We start from the raw sequence: 21,285 nt of genomic DNA on the forward strand, positions 1-21,285 counted from the left end.
TTGTTGATTTGGAAAAGACCTTTGGCAGAGTCCCTAGAGAGGTGGTGAAATGGGCAATGAGAAAGCTTGGCTTGGAGGAGTGGCTGGTTAGGGTGGTTAGGGCCATGTATGTGGGTGCTCACATCCAAGTAAGAGTGAATGGAGATTTGAGTGATGAGTTTTCCGTGAATGTTGGTGTGCATCAGGGGTCAGTTTTGAGTCCTATGTTGTTTATAATGGTACTTGAAGCCCTCTCACGTGACTTTAGAAATGGACTCCCGTGGGAGATGTTGTATGCTGATGATTTGGTATTGATTGCAGAGAATGAACGGGAGGTGGAGGAAAGATTTAGGAAGTGGAGAGATGGTATGGGGCATAAGGGCTTAAGGGTAAATGCAGATAGAGCAAAAGTGATGATATCTAGGGTTGGTGGCGGTACTTTCAAAAACGAGGGAGAGTGGCCATGTGCAGTTTGCCACAAGGGTGTGGGAAGTAATTCCATCTTGTGCAGTGTTTGTGATAATTAGGTGCCCAAGAGATATAGTGGTATCAGAGGTAGACTGCGAGATAATGCTGATTTTATGTGTGCGGCGTGTTCGGGAGAGCAGATGGAGATTGTCAAGCGAAAAGGTTTGAACTTGCTAGTGAGTCTCTTGATTGTGTGTAAGAGTTTTATTATTAGGGAGACAGGTTATGTGCTGGTGGTGGGGCTTGAGCCAGCTCCTTGGCTTGGGTTGGAAGCAGTTCAGGGACTGTTGCCTCTCCTGACATTGGTAGGATGCTCCATACATGCTAAGGGGTCTTTGTATGCAGCATGTGTTAGGAGTGTGATGCTGTATGGTAGTGAGACCTGGGTAGTAAAGGAAGAGGATATTCACAGGCTCAAACCTACAGAAATGACAATGATTAGGTGGATGTGCAGTGTGTCCCTGCGTGCAAGGTCACATTGTCACTGTGATTAAAGAAAAAAAGCACATCAGAATCACTGAAATGTGAAGGTGATGATTGTCTTTTTTTTATTAGAAGGGCATTGTTCATCATTTGTTTGTTCCATGTGGTCGGATAGTCAATAAAGAGTTTTACTTGGACATCCTGAAGCATTTAAGAGAGGCATTGTGAAGAAAGATGCCTGAGGCATGGACAAACAAATCCTGGATGCTGCACCATGACAGTGCTCCTGCTTGCACATCACTCTTATCCTTGACTTTTTATCGAAGCATGAGGTGACTGTTGTCCCCAAGCTGCCCTACTCTCTGGATTTGGCCCCTACAGACTTCCCCCTCCCCTCCCTCAGAGTTGAAATTCTTCCTGGAAGGTCGCCGATTTCAGACGATAGAAATGATAGAAGAAAGTTTACTACGAAAACCATCCTTGCACCATCGCTGTAAATGCATTCCAGGATGCGTTCCAGAACTGGAAAGGATGTTGGGAACATTGCATGAACAGTGAAGGGGAGTATTTTGAAGGAGACAAGTCTGATTTAGTTGCAGGTACCAAGAATGAGTTTGAAGATAAAGTTATTGGGCCGATCTTTCAAGCAATCAGAGACATATCAAATAGACTGGAGGCACTAGAGACCAAGGTCTCATCACCCATGGCGGTCACGCAAGATCAGGACAAGTCATTTTCAGATGCTGTTCGCTGGTGTCTCGTGGGGGGAGGGAAGGATCTGCCTGGGGGCGTGATTGAGATCAGTGCTCATGGCCAGAAAAAAGCCATTCATAGTCAGCATGTACTGATTGTGAAACCAGAGAGTGGCGCTGGTGCCCTGACAAATCAGATGGGACCAGAAGACATCAGAGGCGTACTTAACTCGGTACTGGTTGATAGTTGCCTTAAGACCAAGGCTGGTGGGCTGATAATGAAGTTTCCGTCAGCTGAGGCCAAGCATGAAGCAACTGGGGTGCTGACTGATCATTTTGGCTCTGAGGGCACTTTTTGCATATCAGAGCCAAAGAAAATGTTGCCTAAAATGACCGTGACAGGCCTTTCCTCTTCCTTGGATGACTCTGGCATCATCCCAAATATTCTGAGAAAAAACATTAAAATTAAGATGCTCGTTGATCGAGGTTGTACCCTCGACCTTCTGTTCACAAGGACAAGGAATGACACCAAAGCTGCTGTCTTGAAGATGTCGCCAAAGGTGAGATCCTCCATTGTAGAACAGGGCAATTACATCTATGTGGATCTTACAAGATGCCGGGCTTTCGATAGATTCTGGGTTACACAGTGTCATCACTGTCAAGGCTTTGGTCATATATTTGAGAGATGTTCTAGGAAAAGTCTATCTATCTATCTATCTATAGCCCGACGCCTTAATCCCGCAAAGGGTGGCCGCAGACAAAACGCCTCCAAGTCGCTCTGTCACCCACCATTTGACTACCCTCCCCCCAACTCACCCCCCCCCCTCATATACCTCTCAACTCCATCCCTCCACCTCATCCTCGGTCTACCTCTACCTCTCCCTCCCTCCACCTCACCTACATACACCCTCTTAGTCAGTCAGTCATTCTCCATTCTCTTCATATGTCCAAACCACCTCGGTGTATTTCTCCTAATCTTCTCAACCACATCCACATCCACCCCACAGCGTTCCTTCACTACTTCATTCGTCAGCCTGTCCCTCCACGTCACTCCACATGCTCCTCTCAAGTAACTCATTTCCACTGCTCTCACTCTTGACTTGTTCCCCTCTTGCAAGGTCCATGCCTCACTTCCATACGTCAGGGTAGGGATCACAATACTATCATGCAGTGACTTCTTAACTTCCATACTCACCTCCCTATTTCTCATCACTGCTTTCAGTGTGCCAACAACCTTCCTTCCCTGCTGTACCCTTTCACGCACTTCATCCCTCAAAGTTCCATCCTTACTCATCACACTACCCAAGTACTTGAATGCACTCACATTCTCCATATTCTCACCATCCAACCTCACTGCACACTCTGTGACTTCATTCCTCTCAAACACCATGACTTTACTTTTGTTTACATTAACTTTCAGATTCCTCCTCCTACACACTGTCCCAAATTCATTCACCAAACCTTGCAACTCCCATTCATCTTCACTCAACAGTACTGTATCATCTGCAAACAGCAACACCGGAAGCTTCCAAATCTCACCCTCATTCATTAGAGCCACCCCCACATCTACTGCCCTACCCTGCACCTCCTTTACAACTCCATCCATGTATATATTAAACAGGTGTGGAGACATCACACAACCCTGTTTCAGTCCCACATTGAGGTCAAAGAACTCACTCAGCTCACCTTCCACTCGCACCGTAGCCGTAGCTCCCTCGTACATACTCTTCACAGCACTCAACAATTTCCCCTCCACTCCATATATTCTTAATACCTTCCACATACCTTGCCTATCTATTCTGTCATAAGCTTTCTCCAAGTCCATGAAGGCAGCGTACACTTTCCTTCCCTTCTCTAGATACTTCTCCACTAAACATCTTAGAACAAATATCTGATCTACACACCCTTTTCCCTTCCTAAATCCCCCTTGTTCTTCTCCAACTAGCTCCTCTGTCATATGCCTAACCCTATCAATGAGTATTCTACCATATATTTTACCAGTCACACTAAGAAGGCAAATACCCCTATGGTTACCACATACTTCTCTCTCCTCTTTTCCTTTGTATAAAGGAACAATTATACCTGATTTCCAGTCCTCTGGAACCCTTCCCTCTTCCCAAGCTAATCTACACAACTTCCATATCCACTCCACAACAATCTCACCCCCATACCTAAGCATTTCACCACACACTCCATCAATTCCTGTGGCCTTTCCCAACTTAATCTTCTTCATCGCTTCCACTACTTCCTCTCTACTGATCTCTTCCTCCCTCCTCTCATCTCTTCTTCTCCCAGCCATTCCCCAACCACTTATACTCGCGCTGCTCTCACTCTCTACATTCAACAAATCCTCAAAGTGCTCCTTCCATCTCCTCAATTTCTCTCTCTTCTCCACCAACAATCTATTATTCCTATCTTTCACTCCCCTACTATTTCCCCTTTCACACTGCCTTACTTTCTTTACCTCCTTCCAAAACAATTTCTTACTCTCCCTCCATTTCACACTCAGATTCCTCCTAAACTATTCATCCACTTTCTTTTTACTCTCCTTCACCAGTCTCTTAACCTCCCTTCTCCTGCTCACATATACCCCTCTCTTCTCTCTCTCATCTTCTCCCGTACCTCTACTCGCTAACCATTCACTATATGCCTTCTTCTTTTGTTCCACAGCTCGTTTCACCTCATCATTCCACCATGCTGTCCCTTGCATCTCCTCCTCACTCCACAAACCACCTCACACGCTGCGCCTATCTCTTCCGTGAATATCTTACATACGTCTTCCACCCCTTCCATCTGCTGTAGCTGATACCTTCCCAATCTTTCTTTCCACTATGCTCTTATACTCTGTCATTTTCTCACTATCTTGCAATTTCTCCACTCTTCTCACAGGAGCTGCTTCCTCTTGTCTTCCCCTTCGTCTCCTCAACCACTTTCTTTGCAGCTCTTCCTTGGCCATCACTAAGTGATGGTCTGAAACTCCATTCCCCCACCCTCTCCACACTCTTGCATCCAACACTTGTCTTCTCATTCGCTCATCCACATACACGTAATCTATCATTGCCTTTCGTTGAACAAGTTCACCATCCATCCTCCTCATTACTCTCCATGTATACCGGTGGATCATCTTATGCCGAAAGTAGGTGTTGGCTATTGCCAACCCCTTACAAGCACAGATGTCCACCAAAGAACTTCCATTCCCATCTACGTCAGCTGGCACACCCCACTGACCAACCACTCCATCCGCTCGTACATTCCCAACTTTGCCATTTATGTCTCCAATCAACAGCACTCTCTCGCTTCTCTCAAACTTGTCCATACACGCTTCTACACTCGCCCAAAACTCATCTTTCACTCTTGCCACTCAATCCTCTGTCGGGGCATACTCACATACAGTCGCCCACGCTTTATACCTACTGTCATCCTCACCCATACAATCCTTGCACTCACTGTTCCATACTCTCTTATATTCTCCTTCCACTTCATACTTATCATCAGACATACTCCCTCTCTTGCCTCTCATTTTCATTGACTCCCGCACATACACCTAAACCATATTCCCATTCTCTCACCCTTTCACCTTGCCATTTAGTTTCAGTCAATCCACATATATCCACTTTTGCATCCTCAAGGACCTGAACAATCTCTCTCTCTTTCACTTCATCATTCACTTCTCTCACATTCCACGTTCCCACCCTAAGAATGTCCTTTGTCCGTTCCTTAGTCGTCAACGTATGGTCCGTCCGGGTCCGAGGAGCTTTATTTGCTTTTTTAGTTAGTTCTTTTTACGGGGTGGGGCACTAACCCACCACCAACCCTTTTAGTCGCCTCGTACGACAAACAGGGATACTGAGGGAGTATTTGTGCTGGAGCCCATAAATCTAAGGACTGTAGTAACAGAAATTCTCCCAAATGCATCAACTGCTTTTCTTTAAGACATCAAGATGCTAATTCAAAGTCACAGTCGGTTGCCCATTTTGCATCAAGTAGAGAATGTCCAATTATGATTTCTCATAGGAATAGATTGATTGAAAACACCAATTTTGACTATTCAAAAAACTGACTACGTCCCTCTTGAACCAGTTAAGGATGGGTCTTTTAAATATTCGTTCCATCCGTAATAAGAAAGACCATATTAATGAAACTCTAAATCAGCACGAGCTTGACATTTTGTACTTGACTGAAACCTGGTTGTATGAGTCTGATATTGATATTATTCATAAAGCTTTGCCTAAGGCACATTATATTATTAGTATTCCCAGGCCTGCTGCTGACTAACTGGGAGGAGGCGTAGCACTCATCTACTCGGCAGCACTTGCAAACGTTTCTCTCATTGACTCAGACCTGACCGCATCTTCATTTGAATTTATGGAAGTATTAATAAATTTCCATCAGAATACAATTAGAATTGCAATTGTCTATCGACCAGGTCATCCAGGCAGAGATCGAGGTTTTATGGAGGAGTTTGGGCAGTTTCTGGAAGGGTTTTCTCTTAAATCTGGAGGACTTCTTGTTTGTGGTGATTTCAATTATTGGGTGAAAAGAGTAAGACAGGGTGGAAGTGAAGTTAGCAGGGGAGTGAAAGATAAAAATGGTAGATTACTAGTTGAGAAGGGAGAAAAAGTAAGCAGATGGAGAGAACACTTTAAGGAATCGTTGAACGTAGAGGATGGAAGTAATGCGAGTATAAGTGGCTGGGGAATGGCTGGGAGAAGGAGGGAGGTGAGAAGACAGGAAGAAATCGGTAGGATAGAAGTTGTGGAAGCAATAAAGAAAGTTAAATCAGGGAAAGCCCCAGGAATTGATGAAGTGCGTGGTGAAATGCTGATGCATGGGGGAGAGATAGTTGTAGAATGGATGTGGAAGTTGTGCAGATTGGCCTGGGAGGAAGGTAGAGTCCCGGAGGATTGGAAGTCAGGTATAATTATTCCCTTGTACAAAGGAAAAGGGGAAAAAGAAGTGTGTGGTAATCATAGGGGCATTTGTCTTCTTAGTATAATAGGAAAAGTGTACGGTAGGATACTTATTGACAGAGTTAGAGAAAGAACAGAGAAATTAGTTGGAGAAGAACAGGGAGGCTTTAGGAAGGGAAGAGGTTGTGTAGATCAGATATTCATTCTTAGATCTTTAGTGGAAAAGTTTCTAGAGAAGGGAAAGAAGTTGTATGCGGCTTTCATGGATTTGGAGAAAGCATATGACAGGGTGGATAGACAAGGATTGTGGAAAGTGTTAAGAATATATGGAGTAGATGGGAAGTTGTTGAATGCTGTGAAGAGTATGTACGATGGTGCGAAGGCTGCAGTGTGTGTGGATGGTGAACTAAGTGAATTTTTCTCTTTGAAAGTTGGTTTGAAACAGGGATGTGTCATGTCTCCATGGTTGTTCAATCTGTACATGGATGGGGTAATAAAAGAGGTACAAGGTAGGGTAGTGGATGTTGGAGTGGCCCTGGTGAGAGAGGATAGTGTTTGGAAACTCCCTGTACTGTTGTTTGCAGATGATACTGTGTTGTTGAGTGAAGACGTAGGGGAGCTGCAAGGCTTGGTGGATGAGTTTGGGAGAGTGTGTAAGAAACAGAATCTAAAGGTGAATGTAGGGAAGAGTAAAGTGATGGTCTCTGAGAGAGGTGAAGTCAGTGAATGTACAGCGAGGTTGGATGGTGAGGAATTGGAAAATGTGAGTACATTTAAGTACTTGGGTGGTGTGATGATTAAGGATGGAGGTTTGGAGGGTGAAGTGCTTGAAAGGGTACAGCAGGGAAGAAAGGTTGCTGGTTCTTTGAAAGCAATGATAAGAAACAGGGAAGTGAGCATGGAAGTGAAAAAGTTACTACATGACAGTATTGTAATACAAACTCTAACGTACGGAAGTGAAGCTTGGACGTTGTTGGAAGGACACAAGTCCAGAGTGAGAGCAGTGGAAATGAGTTATTTAAGAGGAGCCTGTGGAGTCACATGGAGAGACAGGCTGACGAATGAGGATATAAAGGAGCGTTGTGGTGTTGATGTGGATGTGATAGGAAGCGTTATGAGGAACACACTGAGGTGGTTTGGCCATGTGGAGAGGATGGAGGGTGAAAGACTGACGAAGAGAGTGTATGTGAGTGAGGTGGAGGGGGGAAGAGGGAGGGGGAGGCCGAGGATGAGATGGAGGGATGAGGTGGAGAGGTATATGAGAGAGGTGGGTGTGAGTTGGGAGCAGGGCAGTGAAATGGCGGGGGACAGGGCGACTTGGAGGCGATTTGTTTGTGGCCACCCCAAACAGGATTGAGGCGTCTAGATAGATAGATATGGTTGACAGTCCAGAGTCAAAACCATTTTCTTCAGAATTCCTTGAATTTATCACCCAGAACAATTTTTTCAATCATGTGAGTAATCCAACTCATGTCTCAGGACATGTCCTTGACTTGATCTTGTCCCCTGTTGGTTGCAGGTGTGTATCAGATGTGGAGGTTGACTTATTTGACCCCCTTATCTCTGATCATGCTCTGATCACTCTTAGTTTTGATGTCCCGAAATCCCCTTCATATGAAAAGGTCATCAAGTTCAGAAATTACAACAATGTTGATCGTCAGTTGATGTGTTTTGAAATTGATCAGCATTTAAACTCCATCAATTCTTCAAGTCTTTCTTCTGGTGAATTGGTTGATATTTACAGCAACGAGCTCAGGTCAGTTTTTTACCATTATTGTCCTGAGGTAGTAAAAACAATCACTGTACGTGATAATTCTCCATGGTATGGTCCATCCGTTAATTCTTTGCGTAGACAACGTAGAAGGGCAGAACGTGAGTGGCGCTTGCAGCGGACCAAAGTAACTCGTTTGCGTTATGTTTTTGCGAGAAGAGCAGTCGTTCACACTGTAAAAGCCCAAAAGGCTAGGTATTATCAAAATAAAGTTGATTCATGTGGTGGTGATAAAAAAAACTGTCTGCAGTTGTGAACAATTTGGTTGGTCGGAGGAATGCAATTGTTAAACCAACTTCTGTATCTGATGCCCAGTTGGCTTCTGATTTTGCTTCATTTTTTACAAGTAAGATATCTCACATGAGAAGTGATTTAGACAGCAGTTCTCCTAGTGAAGCGTACTCAGTTGACTTCCAGCCACGGTGCACTGGGGATCATTTGCTTTCAACATTTCATCCGCTGGATGTAAACAAAGTCAAATGTTACATCAGAGAACTTAATAAAACATTTTGCTCACTCGATCCGTGTAACATGTCACAATTGCATGATGTGTATGAGCACGCTGCAGACTTTATCTGCAACATAATAAATAGATGCTTCTTAGAAAGTAATTTTGTGCAGTCTGAGAAACGTGCTTTGGTTAGGCCCCTAATTAAGAAACCTGGCCTTAGTGTCGAGAGCATGACAAATTATCGTCTTTTTTATCCAAGATTATTGAGTGTTCCATACTCGATCAACTCTTACCACTACTTTAACACAACAGAGTTGTTCCCGTTGTTCAGTCAGCATACAGAAAATACCATTCAACTGAAACTGCACTGACAAGGATTCAGAGTGACTTGGTGGCAAACATGTGTAGTGGATGTCATCTCTCCTAGTTCTGTTGGATCTGTCTGCAGCTATTGATACAGTAGATCATAAACTATTGTTGGATGATCTGTATTTTTATGGCATTTGCGATAGTGCCCTGTTGCTCCTTAAGTCGTATCTGTCGGACAGATCTCGGAGAGTGGTTGTTGATTACGCTAGCTCTGATTCTGCTCCTCTTCTATTTGGAGTCCTTCAAGGATCAGTTTTGGGTCCAATTCTATTTACTATCTACACAAGTAGTTTATCGTCTCTACTTGATGCACATGATGTGTCCTATCATTTTTATGCTGATGACACCCAGCTCTATGTTAAGATGTCAGATATCAACGATACTAAGACAAAGTTTGAATCTCTAATGTCTGATATTAAGATTTGGATGGCTAAGAGGAAACTTAAGCTGAATGATGGTAAAACTGAGACCATCATCATCAAAGGAAACAGAAGGGGTGATGACACTGACAGTGCCCTGGCTTTGAACATTGGCGTGTCACAGCTTGATCCAGTGAGTTCTGTTCAAAATCTGGGTATTTATTTTAATTCTAAGTTAAATTACAAAGAACATATTAATCGGGTTGTAAGAGGGTGTAATTTGCATATCAGAAATCTGTACTAGAATATTCCTGAATAGACGGTGCCTCTTAACATTGGTCCATGCAGTGGTCTTGTCTCGTGTTGATTATTGTAATTCACTGTGGGTTGGTCTTCCAAATAATATACTAACAAAAGTTCAGTCTGTGTTGAACAGGGCGGCACGGGTTATCTTTGGTCTCCCCCCGAGAACCTCAACTACCCTGTTTGTGATTGAGTTGCATTGGTTACCAGTAAAGGCTAGAATTGAATTTAAACTGTGTCTTATTACATTCAAGGTTCTAAAGTTTGGTGAACCGAAGTATCTTGCTGAATTGTTAAAAGACCCATCAACATGCCCGGGTGTGATGTTACGCAGTGAAAATGCTTTTTTGCGTCTTGATGAGGCAGGAGCCATTCACCAGTCATCTTTCTCTGATCGTTCTTTTGCATATAGAGCCCCTAGATTATATAACAGATTGCCATTGTCCATAAGACAACTCTCTACTGTTGAATCCTTTAAGAGACAGCTGAAAGCCTTTCTTTTTTCAAAATGCCATGACCTGGAGAGAGGTGCTATGACGGGTGATTATAGGGTTTAATTATTGCCACTTTCATGTATATATGATGTAGCTTTTATTATATACAAGAAATGTTACAATTCTTGTAATTGTAAAAATAATGTATGTGTGTCGAGCGCTGGTGAATTCGCAAAAGGAAGAACTGGCGCTTTTGAGAAAGAAAAGGCCAGATTATTATTATTATTATTATTATTATTAGGTAAAGCAATAAATTTGTTTTTTGGAAAGTTTATTTTCTTTTTGGACAGACCTTGTTTAGATGGCTGTACATCGCTTACACTGCCACTCATGTTGTAGGCAGTGCACTTCATCACTTTTGGCAAAGAGGACTTCTGATGGCTCTGGTATCATGTCTGGTATATAGAGGCCTGAGATGCTGAGGGTTGGGGTCTTGGAGGGTGTAGTGCTAGATGCTGAGACTGTGTGGAGACTGGCTGAGAAGGTGGATGCTACAGACACAGTGGAGGTCTCTGATGCTGTGTGGAGCCTCTTGGCATCAGGAGAGGACACAGACTTGAAAAACTGGGATATCTTGGACTGGATCTCCCTTGGCTGCTGCTGCTACATTAACTCCAGCCTGATGAGCCACATGATCTCAAAATGTTGGGCGAGAGATCCTCCAACACTGTCTATGATGGTCAGGATAGTGTCAGAATCATCAATGCCTGCAGCTAGAGATGGTCCAGGTGCCTCCCCTTCCTCCTCCTCCTCTTTGTCTTCATCCATTGCTGTTGTCCTGTCTTCCAGTGGATCTGCCACAATCTCCTCATCTGTCTGGTGGTGGTAGCCAGGCACACCAGCATCCTCATCCAGTCAGTCTTTCAGCTTCTTCTTAACAAGATTCCTCTGCCCTGTAGCTGACAACATTTCTGTCATCCTCAGTGGCTTAAACCCCTCAAAATCATGCTGTGGTGCTGGAGTCTTTTTAGAGTCTACACCACCCATTTTTCAGCTTGGCAAAAGTGGCACTTTGTTCCACACCTCTGTCCATATGAAGATGGCATTTTTTATGGTGTAACTCTTGTAATTCTGCAGGGTTTTCCTGCCTCTGGTGTCCTTATTGTTAGCCAGGTCCCTCCCATCCTCAGTCACAACAAGGCACAGTTGCAGGTATAGGTGTCTGTAGTGCCTTCTGGCACTGTCTATGACTCCCTGGTCAAAGGGCTGGATCATGGTAGTGATGTTTGGTGGCAGGAACATGGCCTTGATTCTTACGTCATTGCTGCACAGCTTGGTTAAGGAATAATGGGCTGGGGCATTGTCCAGGAACAGCATTTCCTTCGTCTTGTCAGAACCGATGCCATACCTTTTTTGGTGTTGCCTCATTGAAGGGTCTGAGCTGTGGTGGAACTCTTCATTAATGATATCCTGGGTAAACCAAGCAGACTTGTTCCCTTGGTACTCCACAGGAAGCTTGGCTGTGATGTCCTTGAGTGGCCTGGACCACTCGCTCTTAGCTGTTATGACTGACCGTAGGTGATGAGAGCCATGAGCATTAGCACAGCTCAGAATGGAGAGCGGCTTCTTTGTTTTATGTCCAGGAGTGCTGCCAGTATCTTTGGAAACTTGGATGTTTTGGGGAAGAGCATGTGAAAGAGCCCAGTTTCTACCACATTGTAAATTTGGAACTCTTGCAGGCTCTGTTTTTCTCCATCAGCTTCTGAAGTCGCCGAATAAGCAGCTCCAAAGCATCAACAGCAGCACCCCTAAAAGACGGGTGTCTGCATATGCCGTCCAAGGGTACTAGGGCCAAAAAGGTGGGTGTCCGCACATGCGGTCACACCCTCCCACCCCACTCCCCTACCACCACACCCACATACCACACCCATCCATCCCCACCCTCACCCAACCACCCCGACCCCTCTGCCATCCCCCCACCACCCCCCACCATCCAACCCCCAAACCCCCACTGTCCCCTAACTCCCTCCTACTGCCCCCTCAGCTCCCTCACTGCCCCCTACCACCCCAAACCCCCACTCTCCCCACAACTCCCCATACCCCAATCACTCCCCCACCATCCCCCCACCACCCCCTACCATCCCCCCATCCCCTACTGCCCAGCCCCTACCCCCACCCCCTACTGCCCAGCCCCTGCCCTCACCACCCCCAACCTCCTACTCCCTACCCTCCCCTGCCCCCACACCCCCCACACTCCCACACCCCAAACCCTCCACACATCCCAAACCACCCAACCCCTCCAATGCCCACCACCACCCTCACCCTTTATCCCCCCATCTCCCTCCCCACCCCCCACTTCCCACCCCCCACCCATCATCCCTCCACTCCCACCTTCCCCAAACACCCAGCCCCCCTCCCTGCACCACCGCACAATCCCCCCACACACACCACCACCACCCCCCACAACACCCCCCCATATCGCACCCGCCAATTATGCCCCGCCAGAGTGTATATCAAAACATTCCGATGCCGGTCGTTTAGGGGTGAACAATGCCATGGTTCCTCCTGAACTTCCACAGCCAGCCATCACTACACTTGAAATCTTCAATTCCTAGGTATGCAGCAGGCTTCTGTGCTGTATGTTGAATGTCCAGGCCACGAACAGGGATAGCCTTGGCTTGCTTCTGTGTGTATCATTTATACAGGTACATAGCTGTGTCCAGCTTCTCGTGTGGCAACTTTTAGACCTGAACACACACACTACTCCCTCTTCCTGCTTTCCATTTTCTTAATTGCTTCCTTTGTTTTATCTCTAGCCTTTAGGATGTCATGATGATCATCTTCTTCAGCTCATACTTTTGCATGACTTCGGCCCTGCTCATGCCTCTCTCATGGGCTTCAGTCACCTCAGTCTTCTTGCCTTTTGGCTTCCCTAGAAGAACAGGTAATGAGAGATTTCATACTAGAAGCCATTCTTCACAGTCACAGTGGAAAAACACTTAGCAAAGTCGAGGCATGAGACTCGAACTTGGTTGTCTGAACGCTATGAAAAGCGCAGCAAGTCTAGGGCTGATCACATGCAATACAGTTTATCCACAGACTTTAGTCCCATCCAGTCCTTTCATAAGTAGCCCCCAAGTCCCCAGCTTGTCACCTATTCCTACCAGCAGATCTCCAGCCTAGCACAGTTGGGTGGGAAAAATTGCCGCCAACTTTGGCAACTGTACTGCAAGTCACCCTGCTTGTGGGAAGCAGTTCAGAAGCGCTGCCTTTGTGCCCCATTTATCAGCCATTGTTTGTTATAATAGAAAAACGGTGTGGTGGTCTCAGAGGCATTCAGAAGGGCCACATGATGCACCCCATTCATCAGCCATTGTTTGTTATAGCTGACGAAAGTTCAGTAGGCTCTGAGGTATCCATTCAATCCAAAATCTGCTATGTCGAGGTTCACTGTAGTGAGAGTCTACTGTACATAAATAATTGTATGGCCTGTATCACAGAGCATGTGTGATAGTTTGTGTTTTGCATTGGTGGGAATTAGAACTGACTTGATAATGATGATGGTTATGGAGTAGTTTGTGCTCACAGGATCATAGTGGTGTGGTGAGGATGGCAGGTGGTACCATTGAAGGGCGGAGGGTGTGGCGTTCATCATCTCGTTTATCCGTAGTGATCCTTGTTATTTGGGGTACCACCAACCTTCTCAGGCTTTTAGGTAAGTGGTTATTATTTTTGCTTCTCATATCATCGAAATGTTGTATGACAGATATAATCTGTGGACAAAGTAACATTAATGTGACAGCAGATATAAAGTAGAAAACCCACATTAATATTTATATAAGAAGTTATCAAAATGTTAAAAGTTCATTAAAGTCCAGAGAGTAAGTATATCATTACTTAATGTAGTGCTTTACTGTAGTAGAAAGCCATGAACTTTTCATACTGTGTCATTGATTATGGACATTTAGTTTTATGTCACTTGATTGTTTAACTATTTTATTCTTTATTCTGTTAACCAGTAATGGTATAAGAGCATCTAAAGTTCATGTGAGGCAATTGTGTGCTTTTGTAAGCTGAGTGTTAATTGTGCTCAGTTTCTCGATTCCTTGCTACCTTTTATGACTGTCCTTCACTAAAATTTCAGTTACTGGAAATGGGTGCCTTCACATGGTGGCATTGATATACTCAAGTAGCAGGGCTGATTATGCAGACACCTCTCAGCTCTTTCTCCATCTCCCAGAATGAGGATGGTGGAGTAAGTGAAAAAGGCAGCCTAAGCTTGCAGCCCACTGGATTCAAGTCCAGATGAGCCTGAGGACACAACAGAGAGAAGCAATAAGTGATTATTTGTTCTCTTGGCAGGTGAAGGTCGTCCATGGCCACACTACTTGTACCTGCTAAGCCCAGTGTGTGTATGGTGGCTAGTACATCGATCCTCAGGCCCTCTGCGTGTTGCTTGCCTTCTTATATCATCCTTCAACATGGTTTGGGAAGTTGCCATTAGGCTCCTTTTCATCTTCATCGGCATTGAAATTCTGGTGGGTAAGAGAGGAACTGATACAGAAATTTGAGTGAGTAGTCAGTGAAAGAGTAGTTTGTAGCCATTCACTGAACAGATATCTGTTGATATTATTATATGAGTTACTGTTGATATTATTATATGAGTTACTGAAGAATTGGTTGATTCCTTGATGGCTGTTAGGAGGTTGTGAAGCAAACATTAAGGGCAGAGGCAGAGCCCTTCATGTATACAACCATCTGTAGTGAGAATGAGGATTTCAACACAATCAGATTTTCAGGAGATAGATACTTGAAGGCTATCAAGCATCTAGATTCTATATATCTGGGTAACTGTTATTGGAATCTCTCTCTTTCTCTCATATATATATATATACAGTACATCCCCCTAAAGCGCGGCTATATGGGTGGCAGACATGCTCGCGTACTAGGATTTCACACACTAGGAATACATAAACTAATGGGAAAATTAACATATGGGTGGCACCTCCCCCCTATCAGTGACCTTTTTGACCTGTTTGAGAGAAAATATCAAAGACATATACAGTACAGTACTTAAGATATAGGAAGGGAAAAGGGTGTGTAGATCAGATATTTGTTCTAAGATGTTTAGTGAAGAAGTATCTAGAGAAGGGAAATAAAGTGTATGCTGCCTTCATGGATTTGGAGAAAGCTTATGACAGAATAGATAGACAAGGGATGTAGAAGGTATTGAGAATATATGGAGTGGAGGGGAAATTGTTGAGTGCTGCGAAGGCTATGTACGAAAGAGCAAGGGCTACAGTGCGAGTGGTTGGTGAGCTGAGTGAGTTCTTTGATCTCAATGTGGGACTGAAACAGGGTTGTGTAATGTCTCCATGGCTGTTTAATATATACATGGATGGCATTGTAAAGGAGGTGCAAGGTAGGGCAGTGGATGTGGGGCTGGCTCTGATGAATGAAGGTGAGATTTGGAGGATTCCGGTGTTTTTGTTTGCTGATGATACAGTATTATTGAGTGAAGATGAATGGGAGTTGCAAGGTTTGGTGAATGAATTTGGGACAGAGTGTAGGAAGAGGAATCTGAAAGTTAATGTAAACAAGAGTAAAGTTATGGCGTTTGAGAGGAATGAAGTGGTTTGGACATGTGGAGAGAATGGAGAATGAAAGACTGACCAAGAGGGTGTATGTAGGTGAGGTGGAGGGAAGGAGAGGGAGGGGTAGACCGAGGATGAAGTGGAGGGATGGAGTTGAGAGGTATATGAGGGAGGGGGGAGTGAGTTGGGGGGAGAGTAGTCAAGTGGTGGGTGACAGAGCGACTTGGAGGTGTTTTGTCTGCAGCCACCATTTGTGGGATTAGGGCATTGGGCTATAGATATATAGATAGACTTAAGATATAACTGAAGTAACAAGAATATGGCTGCTCACCTTATTCAAGGAGGATGACAGGCATGATGGACGTAAGAAAGGGTTCCGAGGCAGGGTGAGGCACTTAGTGTGCACGGGCGCACCACCTGATGCACCACCAGCTGCACCACCCACCTCACCAACCTCCTCATCAACACTTTCATGAGCCACCTCACTCACTTCCTCCCTGAATCCTTCAAAGTCTATTGATGACACCATTGACATAACCTCATCCTCTAGGTCCTCCCCAGGAGTTGGCTCTGCAGAAGAAGGCACTACTTCCTTGGGTTCCTGAATTTGTGATGGCCGCTGAATGTAACAGGTGATGAGGGTTTGTTTCCTCCTGTTAATTTCTTGATAGTGCTTCTCCATGTAGTAGTGGAAGGTTCTGTCTGGTGAACTCAGAACCTCTTCCATTCGTTGCTGGCACAGTTCCATGTCTCAAATTCCTCCTTGAATCTGTTCAGGGCACACAGGGTTCAACTAATCCTGGGCATCGGCAAATCACTCTCCATTAGGTGGGTGTCGTTCTCGGGGTTCACATCGGAAAACACTGGTTTTGGGCAGTTTTTTCCTGCGCCTCGCATTGTGTGGGTGTGACTCACGTATACTGGTTAGTAAATTTTAAAAACAGGTCCTCGCGCACTAGGGGTTTCGTGTACTAGAATTTCAGTTACAGTTGGGATGAACTGTACAATATATATATTTATGATGATGATGATGATGATTGATATATATATATATATATATATATATATATATATATCTATCTATCTATATACCTAGGCTGCTTCCCCCAAGGAAAGGGAGGTAGCCGAGACAGGATGACTCACTCTCCATTTACTCATCCATTCAAACACATTCATTCGCATCTTAGCCCCAAAGGGGAGAACGGACAGATCCTCACCGCACCACACCGCACAAGGGTCAACTGGGCAATGCAATCAGTGACATCCGCAGCAGGGCCCGACAGCAGAACTGGTTTACCCCTGCCACATCATAACAGACCCATCCCCTTACCCGCACCTGACCTGACTAGCTGATCAGACCAAATGCGGGAGAATATCCCCTCAGGGCTGCGTCATCACTTATTCATTCACAATTTCTCTCCATTTATTTCTGTCACGCACAGCCACTCTTCCTTGCTCAACAGACATCCCTCTCGCATCCAGCGCTCTCTTCACACTGTCCATCCATCCTATTCGTGGTCTTCCTCTCAGCCTTACACCTCTCACATCAGATCTAGTTATCTTTTTCACCAATCGCTCATTATCCATTCTCTCCATATGCCCAAACCATTGCAACACCCTCTGCTCAACTCTGCCAGCCATCTCCCGAACAACTCCAGTTCTCCTTCGCACTTCATCATTTCGCACCCGATCCATACGCGTCACTCCCCACATACTCCTCAGACATCTCATCTCCATTACATTCAAACTTTTCCTCTCTGCTACACCCATATTCCATGTTTCAGCCCCATATAATGCAGTCGGTACCACAACACCCTCATACAGCCTTCTCTTTACATCCATTCTAAGCGAACGACATTTAAACACTTTTTTCATTCCTCCCAGCACCTTTCCTACTTCATTTATTCTAAACTTCACTTCTGCATCTATTCTTCCATCCACAGCAACATGTGACCCTAGATATTTAAAACAATCTACCTCCTCAAGCAACTCACCATTCAAAACTATATTCATCCCCCTACCATCTATCAACCTCGTACACTTCATCACTTTACTCTTATTCTCATTTACTTTCAATTTCCTCCTTTCACACACCCTTCCAAACTCCTCTACCAACTGTCTCAATCTCTCCTCTGAATCAGTCACCAGTGCAGTATCATCTGCAAACAGCAGCTGCTTCAGATTCCACTCTCCTCCATCAACATTTACCAGACTCAGACCACCTAAAACTCTTGCATTCACCTCCCTTACAACACCATCCATGTAAATATTAAACAACCAAGGCGACATCACACATCCCTGTCGCAGCCCCACTCTCACGGGAAACCAATCACTCACAGCATTTCCCACTCTTACACACGCTCTACTATTTACATAAAAACTTTTCACCCCTTTTAGTAACCTACCATCAAGTCCATACAATCTTAAAACAGTCCACAAAGCCTCCCCTATCAATTCTATCATACGCTTTCTCTAAATCCATAAATGCCCAAAACACATCCTTGCCTTTCGCTAAATACTTTTCACACACTTGTCTCACAGCAAACACCTGATTAACGCATCCCCTCCCTCTCCTAAAGCCACACTGCTCATCACTAATCACTCCCTCTGTACCCTCTCTAACTCTCATAATTAACACTCTACCATACACCTTACCTACAACACTCAACAGACTTATACCCCTAAAGCTAGTACATTCATACTTATCACCCTTGCCTTTATACAACGGGACCACACAAGCACTTGCCCAGTCAATTGGCACCATACCTTTCTCAAAGCACACATTCAACAATCTTCCTAACCAGTCAACAATAGTCACTCCACCACCCTTCAGGCATTCCACAGCACACCCATCCATACCTGCAGCTTTCCCTGTTTTCATCTCCTTTACTGCCTTCTCCACTTCCTCCTTCGTGATCAAGGAATCATTCAACTCTCCCAACACATTTATACCTTGCACCCTTCCATCCGCCACAATCTCAGCCACCCTTTCCTCCTCTACATTTAACAATCTTTCAAAATACTCTGCCCATCTCTTCCTTACTGCATCCATCTCAATTAACATCCTTCCATCCTCTGATTTTACTCGTTCTTCCTTCCCAGACTCTCCCTTTCGCACCCTTTTCACCTCCTTCCAAAACATTTTCTTATTCTGCTGAAAATTCTCTGTCAGCCGCCTACCCCACCTCTCATCTGCTGCCACTTTAGCATCACGCACAGCCCTTCTCGCTCTATTCCTCTTCTCCTTATACCTTTCATATGACATCTCATCCTTCCTCTGCAGCCACACTTCATATGCACGTCTCTTCTCAGCCACAGCCATACTTACTTCCTCGCACCACCATTCACTTCCTATTCTTCGCCACCACCCACACGTCTCACACCACACACCTCTTCTGCATGCCCCACCACAGCACTCTTAAACAACTGCCATTCCTCCTCCACGCTGCCATTTTCCCGATCTTTCACTGCGTTCCACTCATCTTTCAATTTCTCCTGATACTCTATCTTTTTCTCTCTTTTATCCAACTCACTCACTTTCAAAACCTCCCTGCCACACCTAACCCTCCTAGCTCTCATCCATCTCTTTCCTACTCTTAACTTTCCCTCCACCAGGTAGTGGTCAGACATACCTCCACCCTCCCCTCTCAGAACTCTCACATCCAACAATCTTCCTATTACATTCCTAGACACAACCACATAGTCCATCAAGGCTCTATCAACAACCCTTCCACCCTCCTGTCTCACCCATGTATACTTATAAATATCTTTCTTCTCAAACAGCGTATTCCCAATCACCATCTCTTGCTCAACACACATCGCTATCATTCGTTCCCCATTTTCATTTCTTCCAGGCACACCATGCATACCAACTACACCTTCAACTGCTACATTTCCCACTCTAGCATTCAGATCTCCCATCATTAGGGCAGACACCCGAGAGCAGTATTCTTCCTAACACAACCTGGCCGCAGAGTAGTAGTACCACCCCATATATATATATATATATATATATATACATCTATCATCCAGTCCTACATTGCCCCATGAGCAGCATAGGAGCCCGGGGCTAGGCAGTTGGTCTCGACATTTAAGATGAGAGTGACCAGCCTCACTAATCCCTGGGTGGCATTACATGAGCAATCAACCTCAACCACCCCTTGGATATAAACCTTCACCGGCTCAATGCGATTGGAGCACAATAATTACCCACTACACCACCAGGTGCCAAAATTTGGCTATATGGTTACCACCCAGCGTAGTAAATGGTTTTCTGGTGTACAGGAAACCATTTGGCTTGTCAGTCAGTGTAGAGTCATCCACAGGCAGAAGGAAAAGGAAAGAATGAAGGAAAGACACAAGAGGGAGTGTAAAGTCACCCATAGGCAGAAGAACAAGGAAAGAATGAAGGAAGGAAAGACGGAAGTGGATGGAAAGAAAGAAGGATGGAAGAGAGGAAAGGGCAGACACCCGAGAGCAGCACTACATTGAGTGAGTGGATGGTGAGCGCCCCCACCTACCACATAATATACTGTATATATATCCCATTGGATCCCGGGGGTGCTGGGCGAGGCATTGCGCAGAGAGGGTATTAAGCGTACCGCCCTCCGCCTATTGGCTCATAGTCGCGAAGCTCATAGTTCCCTACCTGGGGGTTCCCTACTTTATAAAGACTGAAAAAATCCCAGTTCTGTCCAATACTTTGGACACTGGGCTCCAGTGGGTTAAAGAGACTGATAGGTTTGCCAGTCATTATCCCATTGGACCCCAGGGGTGCTGGGTGAGGCATTGCGCTGGGAGGATACTAAGCGTACTGCCCTCCGCCTATCGGCTCATAGTCGCGAAGCTCATAGGTCCCTACCTGGGGGTTCCCTACTTTATAAAGACTGGAAAAATCCCAGTTCTGTCCGATACTCCGGACACTGGGCTCCAATGGAATATATATATATATATATATATATATATATATATATATATATATATCTATCTATCTATCTATAGCCCGACGCCCTAATCCCGCAAAGGGTGGCCACAGACAAAACGCCTCCAAGTCACTCTGTCACCCACCATTTGACTCCCCTCCCCCCAACTTACCCCCCCCTCCCTCATATCTTCGTACCTCTCAACTCCATCCCTCCACCTCATCCTCGGTCTACCCCTCCCTCTCCCTCCCTCCACCTCACCTACATACACCCTCTTAGTCAGTCTTCCATTCTCCATCCTCTCCACATGTTCAAACCACCTCGGTGTATTTCTCCTAATCTTTTCAACCACATCCACATTTACCCCACAACGTTCCTTCACTTCATTCGTCAACCTGTCCCTCCATGTCACTCCACATGCTCCTCTCAAGTAACTCATTTCCACTGCTCTCACTCTTGACTTGTTCCCCTCTTGCAAGGTCCACGCCTCGCTTCCATACGTCAGGGTAGGGATCACAATACCGTCATGCAGTGACTTCTTAACTTCCATACTCACCTCCCTATTTCTCATCACTGCTTTCAGTGTGCCAACAACCTTCCTTCCCTGCTG

General features: G+C 45.1%; 1 protein-coding gene across 1 annotated transcript in view; it reads left to right on the forward strand.

Moving 5' to 3' along the window:
• Positions 1 to 21,285, forward strand: part of PIG-N (Phosphatidylinositol glycan anchor biosynthesis class N) — a 216,271-nt gene that overhangs the window by 128,887 nt on the left and 66,099 nt on the right. Inside the window, exons 8-9 of the mRNA XM_080276011.1 lie at positions 13,748 to 13,874; positions 14,522 to 14,697. Of these exons, the coding sequence (XP_080132137.1) occupies positions 13,748 to 13,874; positions 14,522 to 14,697 (303 nt within the window). The remainder of the gene's footprint in view (positions 1 to 13,747; positions 13,875 to 14,521; positions 14,698 to 21,285) is intronic.

Source organism: Coenobita brevimanus, chromosome 63 (genome assembly GCF_032717465.1).
Source record: "Coenobita brevimanus isolate Jiangsu-jjx chromosome 63, ASM3271746v2, whole genome shotgun sequence".
Classification (NCBI taxonomy): domain Eukaryota; kingdom Metazoa; phylum Arthropoda; class Malacostraca; order Decapoda; family Coenobitidae; genus Coenobita; species Coenobita brevimanus.